Source organism: Chamaea fasciata, unplaced genomic scaffold (assembly GCF_029207755.1).
Source record: "Chamaea fasciata isolate MVZ Bird 193981 ecotype frontalis unplaced genomic scaffold, bChaFas1.0.hap1 SCAF_20, whole genome shotgun sequence".
NCBI classification, from domain to species: Eukaryota; Metazoa; Chordata; class Aves; order Passeriformes; family Sylviidae; genus Chamaea; species Chamaea fasciata.
Genome location: NW_027094105.1, coordinates 8,694,850 through 8,722,551, shown reverse-complemented (window position 1 = coordinate 8,722,551; position 27,702 = coordinate 8,694,850). Strand labels below are relative to the sequence as shown.

The 27,702-nt window shown below is 51.8% G+C and overlaps 1 protein-coding gene across 5 annotated transcripts in view; it reads left to right on the top strand.

Annotated features, from left to right (window-relative positions):
• Positions 1-27,702, top strand: part of GPSM1 (G protein signaling modulator 1) — a 64,525-nt gene that overhangs the window by 7,095 nt on the left and 29,728 nt on the right. For 4 of the 5 annotated variants that reach the window (XM_066200946.1, XM_066200947.1, XM_066200949.1 and 1 more), the window contains exons 2-9: positions 13,645-13,866; positions 14,284-14,419; positions 14,911-15,053; positions 16,188-16,311; positions 17,579-17,694; positions 17,873-18,028; positions 19,656-19,764; positions 22,285-22,411. In XM_066200946.1, the coding sequence (XP_066057043.1) occupies positions 13,645-13,866; positions 14,284-14,419; positions 14,911-15,053; positions 16,188-16,311; positions 17,579-17,694; positions 17,873-18,028; positions 19,656-19,764; positions 22,285-22,411 (1,133 nt within the window). Of the gene's footprint in view, positions 1-4,777; positions 6,709-13,644; positions 13,867-14,283; positions 14,420-14,910; positions 15,054-16,187; positions 16,312-17,578; positions 17,695-17,872; positions 18,029-19,655; positions 19,765-22,284; positions 22,412-27,702 lie in introns of those variants that run through there. The other variant, XM_066200948.1, reaches the window with a different exon arrangement.

Below are 27,702 nucleotides of genomic sequence, written 5' to 3'. Positions count from 1 at the left end.
ACCTGAGGGATTCCTGTCCCACTGAAGCCTGGAAAAGGGGGGACAAGCATCTGCTGAAGCGCCTCATTGATATCTGTTCCTTATTTCAGTGGAAGGGATAATTAGACCTTCTGCGAGGCCCTGGACACTGGAGCAGCAACAAACCCCTGAACTAATGATTTGGAAAGCAGTGCTGCTGGCTGCTCAGTACCTTCAGGCTAGGAGTAAATAGCTTAAAAATCTATTCCCAGTTTGCTTCCAGCAAGAGGATTTTGCCCGAGGATGCCAGGCACTGGAACCACAGGCGTTTCTGACTCTGAGATTAAACAGGATCTGTCTAAAGAAGCTTCACCTTCTGTTGTGAATCAGGAGCTCTGTGCAGCTGCCACCCCTGGAGGGATTTTTGAAAGAGGAATATTGGATTGTCTTGGTTCCCCTCAAGCTTTTCTGTTACCCTTTGCTCTTATACCCTCTGGAGCAGCCAGAGGGGCTCCTCCCTGGGAGTTAGGGACTAATGCAAGAGAAAGACCAAAAAAAAAAAAAAAAAAGACTTAAATGATGAAAACACTAATAACATAGCTCAGTGTAAGAGCTACTTCATGTTCCACCTGGGAGCAGATGTTTTGTCTTGGAAGCTGCTTTTAAAAATGCATGGGCAGGGCTGGGAGCTGTCAGTTCTGTTTGCAGCTGGCTCTGAGCTGCACAGGGTGACTGCTGGAGGCAGCTCTGAGCACACAGGGCTCCTTTCCTGCCCTGGGGCTCCTGCTCTGTTTCCCTCACACTTTCTGGCTGCCAGGGAGCAGAGTTGGCTCCTGAGAAAGGGAGCCCTTTCCTGGGTGCTGTGGATGCAGGGCCAGCTGCTGATCTGTGGTGGGCTTTGGGACAAATTCCTTGATTTGCAGCCTCTCCCTGGGAGGATTGGCTCCTGTTATAGGGTTGCAGCAGACTCAGCACGAGGAGATCAGCTTTGCCATAGGGCAGCACAAATAATGAATAGTTGTGCTGAGCTCCCCTGGGGAAGCCCCACTCCGCTGCTGGGACAGTGGTCCATGTGTGGGGTGGGGTTTCTCCGTGCCTTGATTAACAGAGCTGCACAGATGTGTATTTACAGGGAGAACAGAGGGGTTTGCTGCAGCAAGTTCTGTTTCCAGGACTTTCTTGACGCTCCTGTGATTTTGCAGAGCTGTATTTGCTCGGGGGGGGGGGGGGGGGGCTTGTCACAGCAGGTGCCATTTGAGTGCTCACCTGTACCTGGTGGTACCTCCCTGGGCATTTCGGTGTGAATTGCTGCGTTTTCCTGGGCTCTGCAGCAGCTTCAGCCCAAATTACTTAGCTGTGGGACAAGTTTCTTCTGTGATCCACGCTGCAGAGTTGAGGTGGCTCTTTGTGCACTCCATCTGTGGAATATCCGTTCATGCCCGAGAAGAGCTGGGAAGTGCTGATTAATACTCATCTCTCTGGGGCTATTTGTTAATTACTGTTATTCATGGCTTGTGTGATGGTGCTGAGTGGATCCTGGCAGGGTTGCATCCGTTCCAGGGTTTCAGAGTGCATGGTAAACACCAGTATTTTCTTGCAGCTTTTCTGGGAAATTTCGTTCCTGTTTTCAAGGGTGGGAAATTGTATCGCCTTCAGGGTGAAAGAGAACCGAGGTGGTAAAACTGGGAGCTCAATGTCCTGACTCCCACTCCTTTCCTTCAGCACTTCCTTACCCACGTCAGAGTGAGGGTAATTGTGCTAATTGTGAATTGGAGACCTTGGCTTTGTCCTTTACCGAGCCCTGCTGGGCAGTGCAGCACTGGTGTCACGCGAACTTACAGCGGCTCTGCTGTTCTAACAGGGAGCAGAAAGTTGTTTAGGAGGAAGTTACCAGCAGGTGAATTAAATCCCAGGCTCCTCCTCTTCACAAGGTGTGCCTTGCAAACGTGGTGGCGACCCTGCAAACCACAGGAGGAGGAGCAGACCTGGGTTTTGGTCACTATGAAGAGCCCAGTGCCAGGGACTGGCTGGAAGAAAGCAGAACAGCTCTGAGTGCTCAAGCACCTGTGAGTCCACGAGTTCTGTCTCTCAGGCTTTGAGAAGAGAGCAGTTAATTTAAAAATGGGAAAAAAGGGACACAGAGCAATGCTCCCTGTCAGAAAATCCTGCAAGTTAAATTGTGTGAGTGAGTGGAGCTGCCCTGCCTTGGGGGTGGTTGTCTTCTGGGGTATGGTGGACGATGGAGAGAGAAAAGCAGTCGGGCAGGAAGGATTTGGGATGGGCAGGAGCTGCCAGGGCTTTGAGGAGGGTCCTGTCCTCACTGTCCTTGTGCACTCACCATATCCCAGCTGGTGCTGCAGCAGCACCAGCCCCTTTTTTTAGCAGCTGTCTGCAGAGATTTGTATGGAGGAAAAGCTCTGGGGATTGGATCTTGCTGCAAAACACGGAGGCCATCAGATTCCGCTTGTTTATCAGCCAAGCCTTCTGCAGCATGAAGGCAGGAATACAAACCACCAGCCACTAACAAATGAAAATATTGAGCTTCCTAAACCACGGGTGTTTCTCCTTTTCCCCTGACAAACAAACCCTTGTGATTTCCAGCTTGGGAAACCCACGGGCCAACATCTCATGTTGGTGCTTGAGTGGAGACTGAAGCCATCAAAGCAGCTGAATGTCCTGGAATTGTGATACTCCACGTGTACCTCCAGGCATTTCCTGCCCTCTGAGTTCAGTGAGTGTCTGAGCTCCTGCATGGATCTAAATAATAAAACATATGAGTTCACTGTGATGTGCCCAGAATTTTAAGGCTGCAGCCCTTGGCCAGCTCTTGTATGAATTGCTTCCATCAGGGCAATAATCCAGGAAACTACGAGCACGAACTGCTTGGTTGATGGAAGTCTGTGGTTTGGTGCCTTCCTGGGTAAAGGCAGGGGAGAAAGGAAAGCTGCTGTTTTCTCTGTGTTCATTCCTTTTTGTGTGCCCTGCTGGGAGGGCAGGCAGGGATTGCTCCAGCAGGTACCACAGGCTCTGGGAGATCCTGATCCATGGGAGCTTCTGCAGCGTGCTCAGGTGTCTGAGGAGTTAATCATGAAATGACTGAAATACCCACATTTTCTTCTGCTGTTCTGAAGAAAAGAACTCTGCGAGGTGTTCTCTTCAATGAAACCATCCTTTGGCACCAGTGTTTCCGGCAGAAAGCTGTCACCAGCTGTGCCAGTGAGTGACCACTTTGCAGAGGGGACCAGCAGCAGATCTGGCACGTGAGGATGAGGAGTGAGCAGAGAAAAATGTTGTGTTTGTTCCCTGCTCTGAGCAAAGTGATTGTCCTGTGGTGGAAGTCCCTTCCTGAATGGCCCTGGGCGAGGTTCCCCCAGTGTGACTCAGGAATTCCCTTCAGGTTTTCTGGGGGCTCCAGCTTTGCTTTGAAGAGCTCCAAGCCTGAGTGCTGAGGGCAGAGCTCACCTGACCTGGGCAGCTGTGTGAGCAGCAGCTTGGGAAGGGAAGGCAAGGCAGGAGATGCTTTGCAGACCTGGCTCCAGACAGAACTGAGTCATTTGTCGAGGCTGACGCTCTCGGAGCTGCTGCTTGCCTGAGGCTGGCATGGCTCAGGCAGGAGAGTGAGAATGCAGCCATCCAGATACACACAGAGGAGAGAAAAGTAACAGCTCCCAACATGTGACTGGAATGGAAGTAAAAAAAAAAACAACCCATCCCCAATTAAAGCCATGTGTGTTGGTGGATGGAACCGCTCCTGAAAGGTTGGTGGAGGCTGTTAGTGCAGCACAAATGCAGCCTCTCTGGAATGCCCTGGATTAGAACAGGCAGGCTCCTCCAGCACACGGAATCCCTGTGGAAACAGAGCTGTTCCTGCATGGCAGCAGCTCCCCCAGCCCGCCGCCCTTAGGGGTTAAGGTAAGAGCTGTCTTGTCAGCTGTCTCCTCCTCCCTGTCCCTGCTCCTGGAGCACATTTTCCATGCAGCCTGGTGCTGTGCCATGTGGTTTTTTTTCGCTGCTGGATGATGATGATGTCTCTGTGCAGGAGCAGAGATTTTCTTTTTCTGCAGACATGCATAATTCAGTTGTCAGGATAAATGGGCTCCCTGGGTTTGGGCATGTGTGTGAGGCTCATGCTGGATCCTCCCTTCTCTCACCAGTGTGAGGCAGGAGGGGAGCAGGGAATCCTCCCAGAGCTCCAGAGCAGCAGCCTGTGGTCTGTGAACTCACTGCACTACCTGTGAAGTTGCAAGAAGGATCTAAATCAAACCCAAAACAGGCCTGTGGAGAGGAGAATTCTTGCTGTATTTGGGAAGACTTTTTAAGAAACATGATCTCTTCCTCTTGTGGAAGGGCAGGACCAGAGCCCGCTTCACACATAAAGGATGTGATCTACACGACAAACTCTTCTCAAAATACACGTTTGCTGCTGTTCACACCTGTGATGGAACGGCACTAATGCCACAGTGTCAGAGCCAAACTGATCCTGTGTGTGGGGAGGAGCAGGACTCGATTTTCTCCCCGTGCTCGAGTTGCACAGAAACGTTTCCAGGGTGGACGTTTCCCGTGGAGCCACACTGGGACAAAAGCGCTAAAAATCTGGGGAGATGCGGTGGAGGGCTCAGTCCCACGGGGCTGTGGAAGCAGGGAAGGCAGCCTGCAGGATGCTGGAGGGTTCCCTGCAGAGGCAGCACACACCCAGCGCGGTGCCAGATGAGCGGGGCTGCTCTCCCTGGAGGAGCCGGGTGGAATTCTCACCTTGGCGTTCCAGGAGTCCTGCCACGCTTGGAGCTGCACATTCCTCTGCTGGGATGCACAGGTTTTTGTTGTTTAGTTTTTTGTTTCCACAGTGCTGTGGAGCACCCTGAAGTACTTCTGATGCTGGTCTGCTGGCCTTGGGGTTGCGGTGAGGAGCTGGAGGAACAGTTTTGGAGGTGCTGGCAAGGGTTGCAGTGGACACCTGGCTGATATTTGAGCTCCTGGGGAGCCTCTTCCTTTGTTTTTCTGACAGATGTGGAATTATCTTTACAAAATCCAGAGGGATGCCCTGTGGCTGTGTAACAGCCAGGGAGGAGGGCAGTGTCCAGTGTGAGCTCTTGTTCTGTTGGCCTTTTAAACCCATGAGTGTCTCTGGGCCGATGCCTGATTTTTTGGCACCCCTGGAATTTTTCGGGAGAGCACAGCAATGCTTTAAACGGCCCTCTGAGCAGGAGACAGCTGCAGAAAAACAATGTGAAATTGATGCAATCTGCTGTGCTGCAGCTTTGCCAACAGCAATCTGTCCTGGTGGCTGGCAGAATCTGTCTTTGAGCCCTGGCAGAAGCTCTGCTCACATGCCCCGTGTGCCTTGGGAGAGCCACCTTTGTGAATCCCTCTGCTCTGGGCACTCAGGGCTGTAATCACTGAGGGAGGGGCTATCACAGGCTCTCCCTGGTGTGCTCTGGCTTGATTTCACCCTCCTCACAGCCTTCACCAGATGGTCATTGGAAAAAGAAATTGCTTCGTGTTTGGATTCGCTGCATTTGTCTGGTTCCTGCTGTTTGCTCTTCAGTGAGTTCTGCAGGAAGTGCAGGGGCCAGGTTTGTGCTGGCTCTGTCACTGAGGTCCCATCCAAACCCCTTTCAGGTGCAAGTGCTAGTGCTGCAGAGCATCCTGAGCGTTCTCTTGGTGTGAGCTGGGATTGCTCAGCACCTCCCTGGCTCAAAGCCTGCATGGCCCAGGCTCAGGTTGTGAGTTTTCTGATGGATCCCAAAGGCTCCTCTCTCTCTTGGACTGAAACCCTTGGCTTGGGGCTGGCGGAAGCAGATGAGACAGGAAGGGAACAGAACCAAATTGGCTGGAGGTTGCTGTGGAGTCAGTGGAAAAAGCTGTGGTGTGAACTTTGTCGTGGTTTCCTTTTCTGCTGCATCACGATGACGATCCCGTGGCCGTGGCCTGGACATGGCCTGCGGTTTGCAGGGGCTGTGGGCAGGAAAGAGGCAACACATGGGGAGTCTGTGCAGCCTCCAGGAGGTTTGGGATGAGGAGGGACATGGGCAAGAACCTGGTGGCTCCTTTGGCTGGTTGGGCTTTGCTGTCACGCAGTCCCTGGTGTTTCTGGGACTTGGCAGCACCTTTTCCATACACGGTTGTTTTCCTGCTGCAAGCTCATGCTCCGAGGCAGGAGCAGCTTGGCAGGCTGAGAGAGGAAGAAGTGGGGGCCACAGCTGGAGGGGTTTCCAGGCAGCTTGAATGGAGAATAGACTGAGGCCTGGGGGAAAACAAGCCCTGCTTTCACTTGAGAAGGTTGTGCAGGGAAGGAAACCTCACACAGCCAGTGCAGCTGCCCAGAACAACTGGGACCATTGTGCTGGTGGCCCTTGTGGAGCTGAGCTTGACCCTGCCAGCAGCTGGGGGCGGCAGGACCCTGGGGCAGGAATTGGGGGGGGCTGTGATGTTGTCCGTCAAAGTTGTCTCAGCCGTGTTGGAGTTCCACTGGGATCCATGAGAACTCATCCCTGGCTCAGGCAGCCCCTTCTCCCATCCCAGGACAGCATCCAAGCTGCTCCCATGGGACCTGGCTGAGACCCCACTGGGTGTCTGGGGGCAGTTTTAGAGAGATCTCTAAAATCTCTTGTACATCTCTTATTTATGGTTCTTCTGAATTTGGAAAGAACCCCCCAAACCAGGACTTGCCCATTTTCAGTATTAAGTTTGACCTGAACGAGCTCCTCTCTGCTGGTGGGTAAAAGAAATTGAATGGCATCAATAAAATAGGTAACAAATGAATTAATTGTTTTCATTGTGTGGCTGTTGATAAGACAATTACTGGGTTTTTTTCTAATGTATATGGTAATTGTAACCTGCTGGATTCTGCAGCATATTTGTTTAAATCACAGCATATATTTTAATGAGAGATGTGTTGACCCAATTGCCAGAGTAAGTTTGTAATGAAAAGCCTCTCAGCCTGCATGTCCTCTGCTGCTCTCTGGCTTCTGGAAGTGACTGAAGGGAAATAGCACTTCAGTGCTGGTGAAATCATCCCCAGAGTGCTGTTTAATGGCAGCCTGATGGATTAACCTCATTAAAGGTGCTGGTGTTGTACAAGAAAGCAAAATACTCCTGGAAAACTCAGGAAGCTTCCTTCGTTGTGCTGAGTTCATTCCAAGCCTCCTCTGTGGCAAAATAGGAATGTCTAAAATCCTGTTTTAATCCTGTTAAAGGTGCTGGTTTGCCTGGTGCTCTGCAGGGCACATTTCAGGGGTCAGGTGCTGCAGGAACGAGACAAACTGCTGGGTTTGTGTTTCTGGGGAGGAAAGAGCATCCTCAGGCATCAGCATCATGACTCCACTTGTGCTTGGCAAGCTGGTGCTCCTGGCCTCTACATTTATTTCTCTTTCTCTCAGATGGCTGCTGGTGGTTGGGTTTATGCCCTGCTGATGAGCTGTGCAAAGAAATTGTGTTCCAGGCTCATTTAGTTCTCACTCTTCTTGAAAGTGAGTTCTCCTGCACAGCTCTCCTTCAGAGAATTTGATCAGTTCATGCACTTGGTGGATTAATAATATTTTTTTTTCCATTTGAGAGTCAGAACATGTTTTAATGAATTAATTTTCAAATTGATATCTCCTTAATCATCACTGCCTCAGACCCTGCAAAGCATTTGCATCTTATAATTTAAGTGCTTTGAAACTGGCTATCAAGTGAAACTGTTAACCAGGCTGAGATGAAATTCACATTTGCACCTTAATCTTGTCTGAGCATTTTCAAGTGCTGGAAGTTAATTACATCCATGGTAGTCCTTTGATACTTGAGTAATTTTGGAGCACAATGACTTAAATTTGTGCTCATTGCCTGTTAGAAATTTCACTCCTCAGCTGACACAGAAAAATTCCCTTTTGCACTCTGTTCTTCCTGTGGCTCCAGCTGGATTTGTGGGCAGCATTTGGGTCATGGATTCCAAAGAATTGTTACCAGTGGATCATTAACTGAGAGCCCAAACCTTCCAGGTGTGGATCAGGTCTCTGCAGGTCAAGGATATCTTCAGCTCCTGGAGCTGGGGGCTTTTCTTTGGGCGTCCTCAGTGCTTGTTTGGCATCATGCTGAGCATCCCTGCCTGGATGGAAAGCGCTGCACCTCATTCCTGATGGAGCAGCTCCCCTTGGCTCTCCCTAGCCGGGGCTCCTGGGTTCTTTTCCCTTCTCTACAGCAGACTCACAGCAAGGCATAATTTGCCCACAGAGCCTCAGCTGCCTTTTGAAAAATGGGATAATTACTGTCCTTGCACCTCTGCAAAATATTTTGGAGTCCTCAGGTTGAAGTTTCTGCACCTACTGACTCAGAATCATAAGCTGCTTCATAAAATGCTCTGAAAACAGCAAAATAACTCCCATCTGTCCCCTGCTCTCCCCTCCCCACGGATCAAAGCCACAGAGGTTGTGTAAGCAGGGGGATGCTGGATGACTTTTGCTTTCCAGCAGGCAGTGGGGAGTTTGAATTTGGATTTCTGACAACGACGCAGCTTGTTGGAGCCATTCCCCATTGAAATGGGATCTTATTCAGCACTGCTAATAAGAGGGTAAAGGCAGCTAAATACAGCTGTCTTCCTCAGTGTCATTTGGGATTTATTAGCAAATATGCAGTGGAATTGAATCCCTTGTAAGTACTCTGCAGCTAATGGTAGATAGCAATTAGCTGAAATGACTGCTGTGGAGCACTGATGCTGCATCAGTGAGGGGACAGGAAATCTGGAGCCAGCAGCTTCCAGAACTCCCTGGAGTTTGGATTTTCTGTTTCATGCCCATAGCAAAAGACTGCAGTGAAAATCGCTGGGTCTGGGTAATCCCTGGAGCTGCAGCTTGAGCAAACACTTCCCCAGCAGCACTAAGTGTGTGTGGAGATGATTATTTTCAGCGCAGGGGTCATTGGAAGGACTCGCTGCAATGTTCCTACCAGTGGAAGCGTGTGGAGTGGGAACCTCCTCCCCTCCAGATGTGGAGGGATCTGGCCCAGATGCTTGGAACCAGTTCAGAAGTCGGGGAGGACTGGGTGCAGCATTCAAGGCTTCATCTCTGACCTTTTCCTCTCCAAACTCAACAGGAGGTTTTGTTTCCGTCCCCTCACTGATGAGGTGAGGTGCAGGTCAGGGTGTCCCAGGAGCTCTGCCCTTTGGCTGGAGGGAAACCAGCTCCTGTCTGCTGGTTTCCAACTTCCAAAACTGGTTTGAATCAGGTTAATTTCGTGTATATCTTGATTTTTTTTATTATTTTTTTTTTTGCCACCCTCCCTGCCAGCCTGTATTTGAGACACAAACCTGCTTGTCAGGAGGGGATTGGTGCTGGGGATGTGGTTGGGTGGGGAGTGAGGGGCTGTGCTGGCCAAACGTGGCCAGCACATTTGGGATCCACCAGATCTGCATTTGGGAGCGAGATAATTGAGTATTTTCGTTATTCTCCTGCCACGGTGCTGCTCGGGTGATGATGGAGAGGAGCAGTGTGGATAACAGGGTCTGAATGATGAACTGGTGCAGTGCCACAGCAAGGAGATGGTATTTAAGAGTAGGAAGTTGAAATCGCCTCTATTTAAGAGCAAATAACGGGATTTTCTTAAAGATTTGAGCTCATTTGGGAGCAAGTGAGAGAGAGAGAGGCAGGTGTGGATGTGCTGGACCCTGCCTGGGGCAGAGTAAACAGGGAAAACTGCCCAAAACCCCTTGGGAGAGTGCCCCAGGCAGAGGAGAGCAGTGGCCTGAGGCTAAATGGGTGTAAATTCACTGTGAATAAACTCGGGCTGTGCCTCAGGAGGATCTGGGAGCTTTCCTCAGGTAGGGAAACAAAGGAAAAAACTGGGACCCCTCCTCGTCAGCGAAGGGGGCACGTCCCCAAGGCTCTGAAGCCACCTGGCCCTGGTGGTTCAGAGCCATCATCTCCCTCTCAGGTACAGCAGCCGTGCAGGGAAAGGAAATTGCTGAAGGGGAATAATTCTCAGCTTGATTGACTGGCAGCACGCCCTTCAAGAAAGTAATTATTTAAATGCACATTTAGTTCGTTAAGCCATTGAATATGCATTTACACTGAGCACCTGGTAAATCTGATCCTTTTTTGGTTCGGAAGAAATGTTTAATTGCCCGTTGCCCGTCACCAGTGCTCTGAAATTAGATTTATTTTTGTACAAAACCTAATCAGATTGCAAGTAAGATGCTAAAATCTGTTGCTTCACTAACTCATATCAATAGAAATACTAAGGGGGATTTTTTTTTTTTTTTTACTACTCTTGGTGGTTTTGATGGAGGTTTTTTTCTGCCTTACCTTCTGTCTAAAAGCTTGGAGTTTTGAACCACACGAGGTCTGATTGGGAATGAGTTTTGCAATCGCCCCCACTAACATGAATCAAATATCTATAAATACCTTTCCTTTTCCCTTTTCTCCTTTTTTTTTTTTTTTTTTTTTTTTTTAAAGGCAGTTCCACCTTGCAGGCAGGAAGAGGTTCTTTTGCCCGGTGATATTTGCAATATTTAAGGCAGCAGAGAGCTGACCCCAGGCTGTGTCTGGTGAGCGCGATAATTTTCTGTGTGCCCTGATGGATTTGTTGGCAGCAGTGACAGGTTTGCTGTGAGCAAGGCAGCCCTGAGCAGGGTGTTGGGAGGTCTGAGTGTGCGGTGTTCCCACTCTGGGGACCTCTATCGTCCCCCAATTACAATATCCTAATTATAGTGTTTGACAGCAGTCGTGGTGATGGTTGATAATTGCACTGGTGGCACCCTGTGCTGTTCCTGTTATTTCTCACTTGACGGTGTCCTTGGCTTCCCCAGCACCCCTGGGACTCTCTGCCTTCCCCAAATTGCTGGAAACATTTGATAAGTCAGAATCTTTGTATTTTACCTCATCCAAAGGCACTTTTTTTGCTGTGGAGTTCTTTGAACAGGCTTGCAGCAGGCAAAAAGGCAACCTGTGCTCCAGCTCCTCATTAGCTGCTGCCTGGCAGTGATGGGTGACCCTGGGAATTCTTGTTCAAAGCTGCTCCTCCCGTTTTTCTCAGCTCTTTCTGCCTTCACATCAGTTATCCTTTAAAGAAAAACTTGAGGAGGAGGGAGGGGAGGCCCTGCCCGTGTTGGATCGGGAAGAGGTTTCCTCCTGCCTGTCACTGCACAGTGAAAGGTCACCCTTTCCTGCTCTGTGAGTGTGAGAGGCAGCATCCATTCCTGGACTGGAGACTGGCAGGTGTCACATGGATGGGGACCAAGTCAGCTGCCACCCACTCATTCCCCTGGCAGAATTCTGGGTGGAATCCTGGGCGAATTTGTGGCCAAACACTGCATTTAAATGTGGCCTCAGCCCCACTGCTTCCTTCTGCCAGCGGTTTTGGAGCTGGAGTACGTTCACAAAATGCACAGGTAACGGAAGAGGTAGGGGAGGGCTTGGACCTTGTTGTCATTGACTGTTTTCCCTTTACTTGTCTGTCAGGATGGTTCAGGTTTGTCCTTTCAGTTCTGTTTTGTGGGCTTTGGGAGCTTTTTAAAGCGGAATTTTAGTGCGCTTGAATTTGTTCCTTGACCTTTAGTTGATGCCTCTGCCCTTGGCATTGTGTTCCTGAGCGCTTTTGAGCCTGAAGTGGTTGAAGTGCATGCAAAGGTGCTTCCCAAAAGCATCTCTGAAGGGCAGGTGGGTTTTCCAGGTGGGCTGTGTTTCTGTGAACAGTTGCAATCCTTGTTTGATGTCCAAGGCAGCGAAGGCTGGGCAGAGCAGGATGCAGGAAAAGCCTCCTGTCCCTTCCCCCTGTGTGCTCAGGTCCCAGTCCCAGCAGTGATGTTAATTAGATAAGTCAGATTACTCTGCAGAGCAGCCTGTTCAAGGACAATCAGATTTTAATTAAGGGCTGTGTGCACTGGAAGGTCATGTCACTGGACAGTTACTATGGGAGCAACACCAGGGAAGCGCCCATGGAGTGTGAGTGTGGCACAAAGTGGGTCTGGGGCACAGAATTCACTTTGGGGGATGGCTGATGTGGCCCCACCCTTGCAATGTATCCCTGGCTTGTGTTGCTGTGGGAATGGGAACCTTCACTTCAAGCCCTTGAAATCACCCAAAAGTTCCACGTGAGCTGGTCAGCAATGCCATGAATTTGGGAAATTGGTCTCCACACCAGTTTTTTGGACTGTTTGCAGCTGGTGAACTCAATTTCTCGAAGGCATGGGTGTATTTGGAGAGTTTAGAACCAGGTGGTGTGCTATTTTTCTTCTGTTTGGCCAGTCCTTGTGGTTGTCCTGCTTTGGAGGATGCCATGAGTTGGGTGTTTGGAGCCACACGGAGCCAACTCAGCGGGGAGATTGCCAGGGGAATGGGCTTGGATTTCAGGCAGCTCACGAACTGCTCATGGAGGAGCTGCCTTTGTTTCCTGGCAGCTGAGCAAGCACCGTTGTGCCTGTTTGTAGGGAAAACCTGTCAGGGTTGGTGTTTGCTCCGTGCATCTCCCTGTGCCCCACTGGTGTGGGGTGGCAGGAGATGTGGGAGCACAGACCTGGTGTGTGCAGGGCAGGTTGTTCTTGGTCTGCAGAGCCCCTGAGTGCAGAGCTGGGCCTGGGTTTGTGTTCCTGGGTGGCTTTGGAGCAGCATCTTCCAGATCTCAGCTCCAGGAGGAGTCAGCTGGGCGAGTTGTGCTCTTGGGCTGGGTACCACAGACTTCCTCCAAGTGCTGAGAACAGAAACCACCTGTGGGCATTTATTATCTTCTGTCAGACCCTCGCTGTTCTGCCTCGGGACAGGGGAGCTCTGGTTTTTTCTCAGCAGATGTCCACCTTTGACCTAGATAGTTTTGACTTTTCCTGCTCAATTTATTTTTAAAAGAGCAAAGAGAAGCATCAGGACAGAGGAGCGGGAACATGCTGTGTCCATCCCCCTTGGGAAGGGTCTGGCTTTGCAGCAGGACGGACATTTCCAGTGAAAGCTTGAGAGCCCCTTTGGAGAATTTGGGATAGTCATGGCCTAACAGGGACAGCTGTGATGTAGAGAGGACTTGGTGGAGCACTCAGAGGGGAGTGTTTTCTTTCTCTTGAAGCACTGTCACTGCTCACAGTGTTCCTTCTGACAGCATAGAGTGTGCCAGTGCCAAAGGTGTCAGAAAATGCACGGGAGGAAAGCTGGCCTGGAGGCCAGTGTGCCGAGTGCCTGTGGAAAAAGTGACAGCAGGAGAGTTAATGAAAAGCAGACACAGAGCGTTGGGAGCTGCTCAGCCAAGAAAATCTGCACAGTCCAGGGTTTTCTCTGGTATCCAGCAAAAACCTGTTACAATCTGGCTTCCCTCTCTGTTACCCCAGGGAAAATGGTTCAGGTATTAATACCTGGATATGTGGCTTCTGCAGCAGCTGGAAGGAAAACAGGTGTTACTCCCGTGCTGATTCCATGGCTTGGAGCCCTGAGCTTCTTGTCCAGATTCCTGCTGGGAGCCCAGGGGCTGCCTTTGGCTGCTTGCAGATGTGGTCTGTAAATCAGAGACTCTCAGAATGGGTTGGGTTGAAAAGGACCTTAAAGACCATCCCATTCCAAACCCCTGCCGTGGGCAGGGACACCTTCCCCTTGAAGGTGGAATCTGGATGCTCCTGTGTTTTGAGTCCAGGGGAGAATTTAAAGGTGTGCAGTGAAACAAACTGTAACCGTTGCAGAGCAGAGTGGGAGCACTGCAGCCAAACTCCTCTGGAAACAATTGCCTTGGTTTTGGCAGGATGGAGGCATCCTGCCTGGAACTGGCCCTGGAAGGAGAGCGCTTGTGCAAGGCTGGGGACTTCAAAGCTGGGGCAGCCTTCTTCGAAGCAGCGGTGCAGGTGGGGACAGAGGACCTGAAGACTCTCAGTGCCATCTACAGCCAGCTGGGCAACGCCTATTTCTACCTAAAGGAGTATTCCAAGGCCCTGCTGTACCACAAACACGACCTTACCCTGGCCAGGTGAGTGTGTCAGCACTGCTTCGTCCTCACCAGACACAGCCTGGGGTGAGGGCAGGTTCTGCGGGGTCTGAACCCAGAAATACACATCCAGAACTGGCCCTGAGGGTGATTGCCCTGTGGAGAACTTGGGACACCCCAAGGATGGGTCAGCTGCCTGCAGAGCAGGGAGGTGGAGAAAGGGATGTGGGTGCCTGGATCAAGGGCAGGGCAGTGTCTACTTCTGTCCCCAGGTACTCCCTGTAGTGACCTGCAGTCGTTAGAGCACTTCTGAAACTGCAAACAGGGAGCAAGGATCTGCCTTCAGAACTGTGGGAAGCTCTCCAGCCTGATGTCTGTGCTGGGAAGCTGCAGCTTAAATCTGCCTTCAGCAGCTGGTGAATAAAAATCTCTGAGCTCTTCAACACCTTCACCTTGTAGAACCATTGGGGACCGAATTGGAGAAGCCAAGGCAAGTGGCAACCTTGGGAACACCCTGAAAATACTGGGGCAGTTTGATGAAGCTGTGGTGTGCTGCCAGAGACACTTGGACATTTCTCGGGAGCAGGGAGACAAGGTAATGGGGTTCCAAAGAGGAAATATTTCCTGCCTTTAAAAATAACCTGTCTGCAAGTCAGTAAAAGTGATCTGGTGGAGGTGGGCTTTGGAAAGAGCTGCAGGGTGAAGCTCTCCCTTCTGGCTGCCATCCCACATCTTGTGCTGCTGTGAGGATGAGGATGGGAATGGAAAATGGGGGCTTGGGGTTCTGGAAGATGGGAGAGGAAAATGGGGGCTTGGGGTTCTGGAAGATGGGAAAGGAAAATGGGGGCTTGGGGTTCTGGAAGATGGGAAAGGAAAATGGGGGCTTGGGGTTCTGGAAGATGGGAAAGGAAAATGGGGGCTTGGGGTTCTGGAAGATGGGAAAGGAAAATGGGGGCTTGGGGTTCTGGAAGATGGGAAAGGAAAATGGGGGCTTGGGGTTCTGGCCATCTGTGCCCAGCAGTGGAAATGTCCACGCTGGGATGTGAAGTGTAATTCCTTGCTGTTGCCTCTTCTTCCTCCCTACAGGTAGGTGAAGCCAGAGCTCTCTATAATATAGGGAATGTTTACCATGCAAAGGGAAAGCACTTATCCTGGAACACGGCCCAGGACCCGGGCTGCCTGCCTCAGGAAGTCAAGGACACACTACAGAAAGCTTCAGAATATTATGAGTAAGTATCCAAGCTTGGCCAGCCCCTTCTCCTGCAGGGAACAGGGCCACTGATCGAGAATTTGCAGGTTGTAAGAGATAAGGAATATTTCCCTGAGATGCCAAGCTGTGTTGGCGAATTAATCCCAAGGAAGGTGAGGAAAGGTCTTCTATAAAATCTGAGCTAAAATTCATGCTGGCATTGGCTTTGTAAGACTCGCTGCGGTTCGAATCGTGATCATGCGATGAAGCGCACCAGTCTGCTCCTTCCCAGAGCTGTGTTGGGAGCTCCCAGCTCCTGTGGCCCCTGCTGCTCTCTGCTGGCCTCTGTGAGGATGGATCCCTGCCTGTCACCCATGCAAAGAGTCACTTTGAAGTCCTGGTTTTCTTCTCAAGGAGCTGCACTTTATCTCCTTTGTCACAACCTTCCTTTTCCTAAATCATTTCAAAGATCGCCGTCATGTGCCACCCGGGAAGGTTGGCACCAGAATTTTTGGCTTGCGTGTTTCTCCTCATACTTCAGAGTTCTGCTTTTGTAATGCAGTTTTTTAAATAGGATTTTTAAGTGAAGAGAGTGATAAGATCTCACATCCCTCCCCTCATATCTGAGGATGTGATAGTGCCTAGAAATAGCTCACCACCCTTCTTCCGAGGAGTGGTGCACGTAGCATAGCCAGGGGGTAAATTTGTGCCAGTGGTGAGTGCTCCAGCATTCTCTTTGTGCTGTGTGTGTGTAAAGGGGGTCAAAACAAGACACAGAACTGGCAGGAAGCTCCCAGAGCAGAACCCTGGCGTGGGACTGTGGATCTTTCCTCTCTCCCTGGAGCAGGACAGGGAAATCCTCCTGTGCCCCTGGTCCTGCAGGGAGGGGGCCGTTGCTGATTGAATGTGGGATGGATCAGAGCAGGTGTGTGAGCACAGGTGTGATTCCTGCACGGAGCCACCTGAGGGGACAGAGCAGCAGGACCTGCACCCCTGGCTTGGCGCGAGCTCCCAGGGATGTCCAGCACACATCACCAGCCTGTCACCTGTGCCCAAGTGCTTGGGAGGGAAACGCCTTCTCCAGGGCTGGCTCTCCTTCCTTTCTGTGCAAGTTTCCTCACCGTGCGCCCTGCAGGGCTGTGGCTCATGGATGTTCTGCCCTGGTTTCTTTCAGGAGGAACCTGTCCCTGGTGAAGGAACTGGGGGATAGAGCTGCCCAAGGCCGGGCTTATGGCAACCTGGGCAACACCCAGTACTTACTGGGCAACTTCAGTGAGGCCATCGCCTTCCACAAGGAGGTAGGAGCCACCTCTGCTCTTTCTTTCCTTCTCACCACAGCCCAGCAGGCACAGGGAGGTGTTTCCCCCAGCTGTTTTCCTCCCTCCTGTGTGAACCCCCAGGGTGTGTGCCCTGTTGTACCAACTCACACTGAGCAAATCTTACTCCAGTCCCCAGCAGCACCTCACGAGCAGCTTTGAGGGAAGGGTGCTGTTGGCTTGGAAACCAAAGGAGGTATCCAAGGGCACATTGCAGCTGGGTCTGGCAAGGGTTTGTTGGTTGTTTTTTTTTTCTGCTCTTAATTTGTCTCAGTCTAGATTTTAATAAATGCAAGCCATGAATTTAATTAAGCTGCTGAAAGAGCTGTTGATCAAGAATAAATGCTGCTTGTAGAACATAATAACTTTCTGCAAAGCTTTACAGGGAGGTGAGGTGACAAAGTCCCTGCCCCAATTCAAACGCAATTTAGCTTCTGTTGCAGTGTGTGGATCGGTTCCTTTGCAGTGGAAGGTGGAAATTCACTGCTCCTCTGGTTTTTCAATGCTGGGGGGACAGCACTGGGGTGTAACATCACTCCCACTTTTTCAAGAGCCCTTCCTGATGCTGAATTGCAGAAGAGGGAGGGGTTTCCTGCTGCTCCCACCCCTGTGCAGCAGGAAACCTCTCTCCCACCCCTGTGGCAGCCTGTGGGAAATCTAGGCACAGAAAATCCTCCAAACCCTGTGCATGGAGGCCCAAATATCAAAATGAACACAGGGTTCAACTCGAGACCTTGGAAAAGGCTTCCAGCTTTAGAGACCAGAAGCAAGAATGTGAGTTTGTAATATAGATAGAGACATATTAAGCTAGGTAGTGGAGAGTTATAAGGTTTTAAAGTTAAGATGTAAAAGTAGTTATAAAGGTAATGAGAAGTTTTTAGGTGTAGTTCTGTGGGATTGTGTGTCGCTCTATGATTGGATAAAGAAAGCCCACATTGCAGGAGGATGATACAGTTTAATTAGCCATTGGTGTGACAAATTAAAACAATCTGTGTGGCAATAGATTATTGGCTAATAAACCTTCCAAACCTCTTGTAACCTGTGGTCTTGTGACCACTGACCGCGAACTCCTGGCGTGCGTGGTGAAGGCATTCTCACCCCTTGACACTGAGGCAAGAAATCATGTTTTAAGACGCGTCCCAGTGGTCCCAATATTGATTCCTTCAGCAGCCCTAAAAGCTGACCCCCAGGGGAGCTGCTGTGGGGACAGAAAGGTGTCCCTGTGCTGACTGAGCTGTGTCTGCTGCAGCGCCTGGCCATTGCCAAGGAGTTTGGGGACAAGGCAGCCGAGCGCCGAGCCTACAGCAACCTGGGCAACGCCCACATCTTCCTGGGCAGGTTCGACATCTCTGCTGAGTACTACAAGTGAGTGAGGGGCTGTTCCCTGGAAATCCTGAGCTGTCACAGCCAAGCCCTCAGCTCCAGGGGCTGTGACAAGGCCCCTGGGGTGGCAGGGCTGCTGTGGCGGGTGGTGCAGGGTGTGGGTGATTTCCCCGTGGCCTGGCACTGACCAGGGCTCTTTGTTCCCCCCTGTCCACTGCAGGAAAACACTCCAGCTCTCCAGACAGCTCAGAGATCAAGCAGTAGAAGCCCAAGCTTGCTACAGCCTGGGGAACACGTGCACACTGCTTCAAGACTATGAAAAAGCCATCGAGTACCACCTGAGGCACCTGGTGATAGCACAGGAGCTGGGAGACAGGTAAGGGCACTGAAGACCCCTGACCCTTCTCTAATTTACTGCTCTCCCTTGCTGGGGTTAAGCACCAGTGATGTGCATGCTTAAAAGTCATTAGAAATCTCTGAGCAGCCAGTCTTCCTGTCCAATCATCTGTCAAAAACATGACGCGCTTCACCTTTGTCATGTCATTCAAACCCGGAGATTGTGCCCTCAGTGCTGTGCCTGTGTGGGCTGGGTGAGATTTCTAATGAGAGGTACTTCAAGAAACGCCTGGTGCTCGGTGCTGTGCCAGTGGCTGCTGCTGTGTTATCCCAGGAGGGCCTCTGGAGAGTTCCCTTATGTTCACAAAAGTTGTATTTTCCTTAAAAGCTCTGTGTTCAGGGAACACAAAATGTGTCACTTTGCCCTGTTGCCCTAGGTTGGTGCTGGAAACCTCCATGTACAAATGATGTTGCACAGAGAACATGGAGATCATGTTTCTTGGTCTTGCTCCTCGTTATTTCGGAGGGTTGGCCTTTTAATTTTCCTTAAATTTTAAAATTTTTTTGAGAGGTTGGTTCCTTTTTCCTGGATGATCCTGAGCCCTCTTGCAGCCGAAGTGACTTTGCAGCCGCCTCGTTCGGCTGAATTCCCTTGGAGGCTGGGTGTCCTCCACTAGATGGAGCAGGGACATCAGGATGGGAGAGCTGTGCCACCGCCCGGGCAGCTCTGCTCAGGGCAGGCACAATCCCACCCAAGGGTGAATCATGCTGTGGGGGTGCAGGCCTGTGGGCTCCTGCATTTCTGGGAACACACACCCTTGTGAGCAGAAGGTATTGAACAGGGTGACAAGAAAAACGTTGAAATGCTGATCAACCCGCCCAAACCTCTGAAAAGGGAGTTGCAGTCATGCTGAACCTCCCCCCGCGCCCCCAGGTGCTTTTTTTATCTCTTCTCCCCCCACATCTGCTCGTTTGCAGAGCTGAGCAGGCTCTGGGGAGCAGGAGGCTCTGCCTGCTCCTGCAAACAGCTGCTGGAGCTCCAGGGAGCCAGGCTGGGGGTCTGGGCTGCACTGGACAGGCTCCACATTCCCCTGCTTTCCCTGGCTCCTGAAAACCAGCAGCAGTGCCCTGGAGACCTCGTGGAAATCCGTCCGTGTCCTCTGTTGGGTGCAGTTTCATGCTCTGTGCTCACCCGGGTGATGCAGTGTCGGGGCTCAGCTGGAGCTGTTGCCTGCCTGCAGTGTTCCCTCCTTGCCGTTTGCTGGTTTAGCTCTGGGCTGCTGATGAACCGGAGCTGGATGTTGCACTCTCTGTGTGCAGCTCTGGAGAGGAGCCCTGGTTGTGTGAGGTGAAAGCTGGGAGGGAGCTCTGGCTTCTCCTCTCGGGCTGGTGCTCACCAGTGAAGCCCCAAACCATCCTGGCCCTTGCTGCAGTGCTTGAATTTTGTCCCTGTGGGTTCAGTGCTGCTTCCCAGGCTGTTGTTCACCCCCAGCTCTTGCTGAGCTCAGTGTAAGAAGAGTTGAAGATGCCCGGCACGCTTCATTTCCCAGCGTAGAACCTTTGTGGAGGTGGAAGCAGAGCAGGGAGCCTGGCTGCCAGTGCTCCCTAGAAGGCCCTGCTGGGCTTTGCCCAGCATTTCTGTGGTTTGACAGTTTCCTGTTCTGCAGGGTGGGAGAAGGAAGAGCCTGCTGGAGCCTTGGCAATGCCTACGTGTCCCTGGGGAGCCATGAACAGGCTTTGCATTTTGCGAGGAAACATCTGGAGATCTCCCAAGAGGTAAGAGAAGCTGGTGCAAATCAGAGGGAACCTGTGACCCCTGGTGAGAGCAAGCCTGTTTTATTCCAGTAAGTTATATTAATGAAGTCACCTTGCTCTCAGTGCTCTGGAAAGCCCTGCTCTCTGTGCTGGTTCAGTGGTGTTCTTAGGAACTGCAGAGCTTGGCTGGAAAACACTCTTTTGATGGGAGGTTCCCTGCCTTCCTCTTAATTACAGCAAATGTATGAGCTGTACTTTGCTCTTAACCAATGTTTTGAGTAAGAAAGGGCCTGGGCACTTGTCCACTGGCTGGCCAAGATGGTGTGCACCCAGCAGGTGTGAGGGCACTCAGGTGGTCTCCAGCCTGTAAAATCCCACTTTCCTGAGCACAGGGAGGTTCCAGCTGAGCTGGACCTGCAGTGTCCTGGTGCTGTGGCTGCTGTCCCTGGATGCACACAGCCTGCAGCCAGCCCTGTGCCACTGCCACCCCCTTTGGGGTGCTGTGTGTGCAGCTGCTCTGCTCTCCCCTTGGCCTTGCCCAGCTCTCTGCAGCTTTCCTGCTGTTTCCAGTTGGCTCAGAAGCTCAGAAAGCCAGAATTCCATTGTTTGCTCTTTTCAGTGTGTTGAGGAAATCGGCTGTGGCCTCTTTAGTCTTCCCCAGATGAAGAAATTGCCCTCTTGAAGCACTAATTGAAATCACCATGTGTAAGTGTGCTGGGTGTTCTCCTGCCTGTCTATTAGGTTGGCTAAATCTCCGAGTAGGGCTGACACAGCAGCCTAATTACAGATTTAATTATACTTATCAGACACACAGAAGAAATACTCATCTTTGGCCCTGTACGTTGTAGGACAGATTAACTTTGCCAGCTCTGCTCAGGCTGGGGCTGAGTCCTCAGAGCTGAGGGGCTGTGGGAGGATCAGCACTGGTGGTCCTGGGGCCTTTGGGGTGGAGGGGAGACCCAGCAGGGTGGGGGTTCCCAGTGTTGTCATTCCAGCTGTGTCAGGAGTGGGTTCCTCAAGGCAGGTGGCTGATGAATTCTCTCCATCATGAGTTATGGAGCAGTGCAGAGACTGTCCCTTTGACAAGCACCAGGATTTTGGCCAGGAGAAACCTTGTGGAATTCAGCCTTCCCACGCTGATGTTCATAACTCACTTCCAATCACCTTCGTCCCAACAAAAATCTAATGGTGGCATTGCAATCCAAGTGAAGCCAGCTCAGGGTAACCACACTGGAAGCTGCTGCAGGTTGCTCAGAGGTTACTCACAAAATCCCACTGGAATAAAGGAACAATGTACCTAAAAACCTTGGATGCTGCCCTAGGACACTGCTCTGGAGTGCTTTTGTCATCTCAGAGTGCAGCTCCTGGGAGGCTGAGGGCAGAGAACAGGGCTGGGCTGGGCTGTGTGTGGCAGGTCCTGCCCAGGGTCATTGTCCTGCCCGTCTGCTCTTGGTTGTTAACGCGGCTTTGGAGATGATCTGAAATGAGTGGAAGTCAGGGAAAAGCGCTTCATAATTGAGCATCAAGGACTGTAAGACCTAACATGGACATAGTAATTTCTCTGGAGATGATGTCAACGGCAAATCCCCCGTAATTGGCAGGGGGATTTATGCCTGGTGATAAGCCCTTTGATCTGCCTCCCTTTACTGGCGCTTGGGGCTTTGTCATAAGTAATGTGGGGATTTATGGTTTTGTTCCGTGCCGCAGTCTGTGGCAGGGGACACAAAAGAGCTGTTGCCAGGCATTTAACCGGAGCCAGGCCCCTCCAGGGGAACAGCCAAGGTCTTCCTCTGTCACCCAGGCTCCTCTTCCTCTGAAGGTCAGAGGCTGTTTCTGGGTGACCTCTCTGTGTCCGCTGGTGATGTGCAGCACAGCCGTTCTCTGCTTTGGTTGAATTTTGAGGAGGATCCAGAGTTGTGCCCTAAAACCTCCTCATTTTAACTAGCAGGAGCTGTTGGACAGATCTCTTCCCAAACGTGTAACATCAGCTTCCTTGGCCTCAGGCCAGCGAGAGGTGGGAATTGGGAAAAATGTGGACTTTAAAAACATTTTTTTTTTTTTTTGGAGAGTTGTGTGGGTAGATCACTAGGAACAACTCGAAGTTGTATGGCTCCGTGCCAGGAGAGAAGGGCTTTCAGGGCCCTGGTGTGACACTGCCCACGTGGCTGATGGCAGCGTGGTGTCTGGTGCTCAGTAACTATGGAAATACTTGAGGAAGGGGGCTGGGAGCTCCAGGGCTCTCTGCCAAGCCGTGTGTGGCTGCAGGACAGCCCAGACGTGCACGTTCAGGCTCAGTTCTGTGCCAGTGGGCGAGCTGAGCCCTCTCAGCTCCTTGCCCTGAGCTGTGTTTCGAGGCGCAGCACAGCAAGCACGAACCCCCTCCCAAATTATCACTGGGGCACAGCTCTGGAGAGCTGTGTGGCCTCTCAGGTGTCTCCAAGCTCTCTTTTGGCTGTCTCTGTGTTTGATGTTGGGCTGGGGGCTGTTTGCCTGGAGCACCCCGTGCCTTTAACCTCTGCCCTGTTGGTTTTCCTGCTGCAGATCGGGGACAGGAGCGGGGAGCTGACGGCGCAGGTGAACATGGCCCAGCTCAGGGCAGCCCTTGGCTTGGGCCCTGGGGATGAGGACGCGGCTGCAGCTCATCCCTACTCTGGCTATGAGGCGCAAGGTGAGTTCCTGGCGTTTTGGTGGCATTGGGAAGCCTCAGGAATTACGTGCTGTGGGGAGGGGAAGGCGTTTGCGAATGAGCAGGAAATACAAATGCTGGAGCAGAAAAAGGCTGTGGAGTGGCTTCGCCACAAAGGGGACTGGGATGTGTTTGCTCTGTGCTTTCCACAAGCTGCCAAGGCAGGGAAGGATCCCCAAAAAAGGGCACAGAAGGAGTTAATGGAATTAATCCGCATTGGGAGTGAGATTCCACGTGCCATGCAGCAAACTGGCTTTTGTATCTTTTAAAGCTCTGCAGGGCTCTTTTCACTGATTTGACTGATACCAGAGGCTTTCAGGAGTGACTGGCAGGGGTTTTTAGCTGCTCTTGTTCTGATTAACACCCAGTAACAAGCCCAGGGCATGAGCTGGAGGCAGACTGGGACCATCAGCGTGCACTGGGTGACATCTCACCCTTGGAACACCTGCAGCAGTGCTGAGCACGGGAACAAGGTGTGGCAACACTTGGTCACAGCAGCCAGAGCAGCTTTACTGGGCCCTGGGTGACTCTGCCTGTGCTGCCAGGGAGCAGGGTGGCACAGAGAGGTCACCACAGTGCTGCCAGCCTGGCTTGGGGACTGTCCTGGAAGTGCCCACTGCAGGTACAGGTGGGTGCCTGGCATGGGCACTTCCAGCTGGCAGCGCCGTGCTGGGACAGACTGATTAATTCACACAAAGTGCATCCCAGGAGGCGTCCACTGATTAAATATGACCTTGTTGGCACAGGCGCATTCCCCTGTTGGTAGCACTGACGTGGAGGGGATGATGCTGGGGCTGAGGCACCGTGCCCTGGGAGGGGAAGGAGAGGCTGGCTGTGCGTGTGTGCTCTCGTATTGATCTCCCAGGCATAACCTGCTACGTCAGGGCTGGAGCTTTTCCTGGGAGATGGAGTTGTGCTGAGGGAGCCAGCGTGTCCTGCTGTGCCCCACTGGAGCTGAGCTGTTGCCTCAAAGTGCCGTGGGGGCCACAGCAGCTTCCCCAGCCTCCCTTTGCACGTCATCTCCACTTTGTAGCTCCTGCAGAACTCATCCCTGGCATCTCCTCAGGGGCTTCCTTTTGGCAGGTTACTTCGTTGTGATGGGGGAAGCGGAAATGAGCCTCAACGTTGGAGCTGTGTTCTGGGTCAGAGGGAAGTGTGGGTGTGGCCCATGGGCTGCTCACTGCCCTCTGGAGATCCAGATGTGCCGTGCTAACATCTGGAGCCAAGCAGTGGCGTTTCTGTCGTGTGACAGAGCTGTGCAGGGTCTGTCTGTGTGTGTGATCCCTGGAGGACGGGAGGGGGCTGAGCAGCTGCAGTCAGAGTTCTGGAGGTTTGACCCCGTTAATCCGTGGTGCCCTTGCTCACGTTCCCAAGGCTGGGGCTGTTTGTTGAGAGAAGGACAAAGTGTTCTTGGGAGGAACACCAGCAAACAACTGGGACTTGCATGGCAGGGAGAGAAGGATCTTGGAGGGGGCGGGATTTCCCCTCTCCAGCTCCTGGGAATCTGCTGGGGAGGTAAAAATCAGCTCTGTGTAGGTGGGTTGGAGCCACAGGGAGGGAGTTTGAGATTATACCTGGCTGAGCTCTCAGTGCTTTCCAGGTGGGGAAGGTGCTGGCCCTATCACAGGGAGATGTGGAGGGCGCAGCCTGTGGAGAGGAGTCTTAACTCTTTGATTTCTCCTTTTATCCCGGCTTCAGCTCTCTTATTCTCAACTTCAGTGGAGGATGAGAGGCCACCAATGTGTCTGTGAGCCCTTGAGGGAAGGGAGATGTATTTAATGACAGCCAGAAATTTTGGTACCATCCTGTGCACCTATTAAATGATTAGAAGAGCATAATTATTTATATTATTAATAGCAGCAATTTACAGCCAGAGGAACATCTGTTTCTGTAATAGGAAGCAGGTGAGAGAGTTGAGATTCAAGTCGGCTTCTGAACCAGCCGTGCCTTTTGATGTTGACAAATCTCGTGGCGAGGAGAGCTTTCCATTTATTTTTCTTTCCAATTCAGGTTCTTTTTCCTGCTTAAGGTTACAAAATGGCTGCATATTCCTAAGGATGTTAAAATCCTCTGATTAGGCAATTGTGAACACATCAGTTTCTCCAAGCAGGTACAGCAAAGCTTCATAGCAAAGGGTGAGCCAGATTTTCATTGCGATGTCCTTCACAGGTTACTGCTGCTTTTGGGGCTTGGGCATTGCCCTTTCCTGGACTCTGGGGGTGGAAGGAGGGCCTGATGTTCCTTCTGCTGTTCTGGCTCCCCTTGCTGAGCTCTTTATGATTTTAATTAATATTCTGAGAGCATTTGGATGTCAGAAGACAAAGCTGGAGGCCGGGGAAGTGGGGCAGGGCTGCAGGAGTCTTGTGAAAGCAGCGACCTTGTTGAGAAAGGCAAACACAGAGAGCTTAAAGCAACAAACTGAAGGAAGCTGGAGAGGAGCTGGAACATGAAGTAAATAAACAGGGGCTGGGTTTGCTTCTCCAAACAACCCGAAACGTGGCCCTGAATAAACCTCCTTCTCTTTCATACACTGCACGCTAAGAGTTGAGTACTGGTAGGCTTTGAGAAGTGGGAGAAGTGAAGGACTTTCCTGTGGCTCCACGGGGTTGTTTTTAGGGGTGAAGGGAACCAGGGTGAGAAGCAGCGCCGGGAGATGCCCTGGGGTGCAGACAGGCAGCACTGGTGCCCTTTTGCAGAGGAGTTACTTTAGGTCGAAGCTGCAGCAGCCGCTCCATGAGGAGCTGCCTGTTCCCAGCGTGGGTTGGCAGCCCCGAGCTGTTCCTCCCTGCCCCTGGATGGGGGAATCAGGTCTTGGGGATGCTGCCTTGATCCTCTGGGGGGGGGTCCTGCCAGCTGGGAGGGCAGCCCAGGGACAGGCATCACCCAGGGATGGAAGCAGAGAGGAGCCCTGGCCACCCTCTGCACCTCTCCACAGTGAGAACTGACTGTGAGCTGCTTTTCTTCTGCTTTAAGCAGCTTGTCAGCCTCAACCTTCACCTGCTGGCAGCAGCAGTGTCAGGAGACACGAAGCAACCTCTGCTGGCAGCTGGGAGTGGGTGGGGAAGGGCTGCAGGTGTTCCAGGGGGCGTTGGCATGGGGACTCTGCCAGAGCTGCCTCCTGGGGCGGTTTCTGGGCTGTTTGCAGAGCGCACACGCCGCTGCCCTGCCGTGCTCGGCTCTGAGGGCAGGGAAGGACTCAGCCCTGAGCCTGACTGGGAGCAAACCCAGTGCAGGAAGTTGCAATCCAGGAGTACAAGGTGGTCTTACAACTCTGAGTAATTGCTGTGATGCTGGGCACGCCTTTGATTTCAGTTTCCCCCCCCACATGTGCAGTGGGCATCAGCTTTTCCCTAACCAAGGGTGGAATAAGCTTCTTTGCAAATAAATCACTGGCAGTTTGGGTGAAAGAATGAGCCTGACTTCCCCTTTCAGCGCATCTCCTGCTGAGGAATGGTAGGCACGAGGCTGCTCTGCTTGTTTGGTGTTCCAGGGGCTCCATGCTGGGAATGCTCATCCCTGTGTGAGGCAGCCCCACTTCAGGTTGTGTTCTGCAGTGGGCACAAACCCCCCCCCACTCCTTCCGGAGCTCTGCTCAGCTCTGTGGGGCTTTGATTGTGGGGCTCTGCATCCTCCGTGCAGTTTTTGAGCTCATCCCTTCACAGGAATCTTTGAACCCTTGGATCAATCAGACTGGAATAGAAGAAATCCGCTTTTATGTTTTGCAGCCTGTTTGCTTTTGTTTGTTTGCTCGCTTTAAATATCTTTGAAGTACCTAAGAAGTGTTTAGGGCTGATAGAGGAGGCAGAATTGACCATCCCTCTGCTGATGCAAGCAGGGAGGTGGTGGTGATGCTGCTCCCCCTGCCAGCCTGTGCCTGGGATGCTGCCCAGGGACAGGGATGTTCCTTCCCTGGAGTTTGCTCAATCTTCCTGCAGAAAACTGTCAGCTGAGCGATGCGGGGCCGTGTGAGAGCAGCATCTTGCTGACAGTGGGCCAGCCCTGCTCCCTCAGGCTGTGATTTCACTGTCTGGGAAGCATTTGCCTTCCCTGGGGCAGAGTCGGGGTCACATCCCCGGCATGGAACCTGCCCCGTCCTTACCCGTCACACTGAGTAAGTGCAGCAATTGAAAGTGCTTAGTGTTAAATATCCTCAGCTCCATTTGATTTTTCCCAGGAGCTGATGGGCTGCAGCTCAGCCTTTTTTGTTTTTTTTTTCTTTTTTTTTTTTCATTGAGAAAATGAAAGCCCGAGGCTGTGCTGGTTAAATTGTACCTGCTGACGCAGGGGGGTGATGGATGAGGTGCTGGAGAAGCTGTGTGGCTTTTGGCCGAGTGGAAGGGAGGATTGGTGGTCTGGTGGCTTTATTGTGCTCCAGCAGGTGCTCAGAGGGAGTTTGGGGGTGAATATTCCCATGTGCCTGCAGGAAGGTGTCCCAAAGGCCTGTCTGGAAGGACAGGGGAGCTGCTCCCACAGGGGGATTCTGGAGTGAAGATTCAGGACTTCTCAAAGATGCCTCTTCTTTATGACGAGTTTGTTCTAAGTCCTCTGCTGTTACAGCTGTGAAATCATTCCAGCAGCACTGATGGGGGGGGATGAACCTCTGAGTCATCTGGATTTTAAACTCAGTAATTTAGCACTCACTTCAGACTGCCCCAGTATTGGCTTTAGGAAGTTTTCCAATACTCTTCCCAAGTATTTAATGTTCCTCTCTCGTCTTGCTGTGTCCGTGAGCCTCCTTCCCAGCATCGGTGTAAAATACAGCAGCGGTTCTTGGCTCCCAGCAGAGGAAATGCTCCGGGACTGGAGAAGATGATGCTGTGCTCCTGAAATTTGTTTTATCTTGATGCCAGGGGAAGATGGCAAGTGCTGGAAAAGAGGATGAGGAACAGGCCAATTCTAGAAGCCTGTGGCAGAGGAGGCACAACGTGGCTTGTGGCAAAGCCATCCATTCAATCAAGATTAAATCTCTTGTTGTGGGGAGGGAGAATTTTTGGGGAAATCATCGCTCTTGGGAAGGCTGAAGTTCCCTTTGGCTGCAGTTGCAGACTGCAGCAGCACTCCCAGCTCTGCCGGGCTGTCTGTTTCCTGAGTGCACCTTCCCCAGACTGTTTCCCTTGGTAGCTGCTGTGTAGGAAATGCCATGGCTGTGATGCTGCTCTGTCCAAGAGCACAGCACTGCCTTCAGAAGCAGGATTCCTCTGCTTGCTGCACCTTTTATGCAGCGCAGAGCAGGGAAAGAGAAGAAGGAAGTTCTTTTTCTTGCCCAGCTAGAA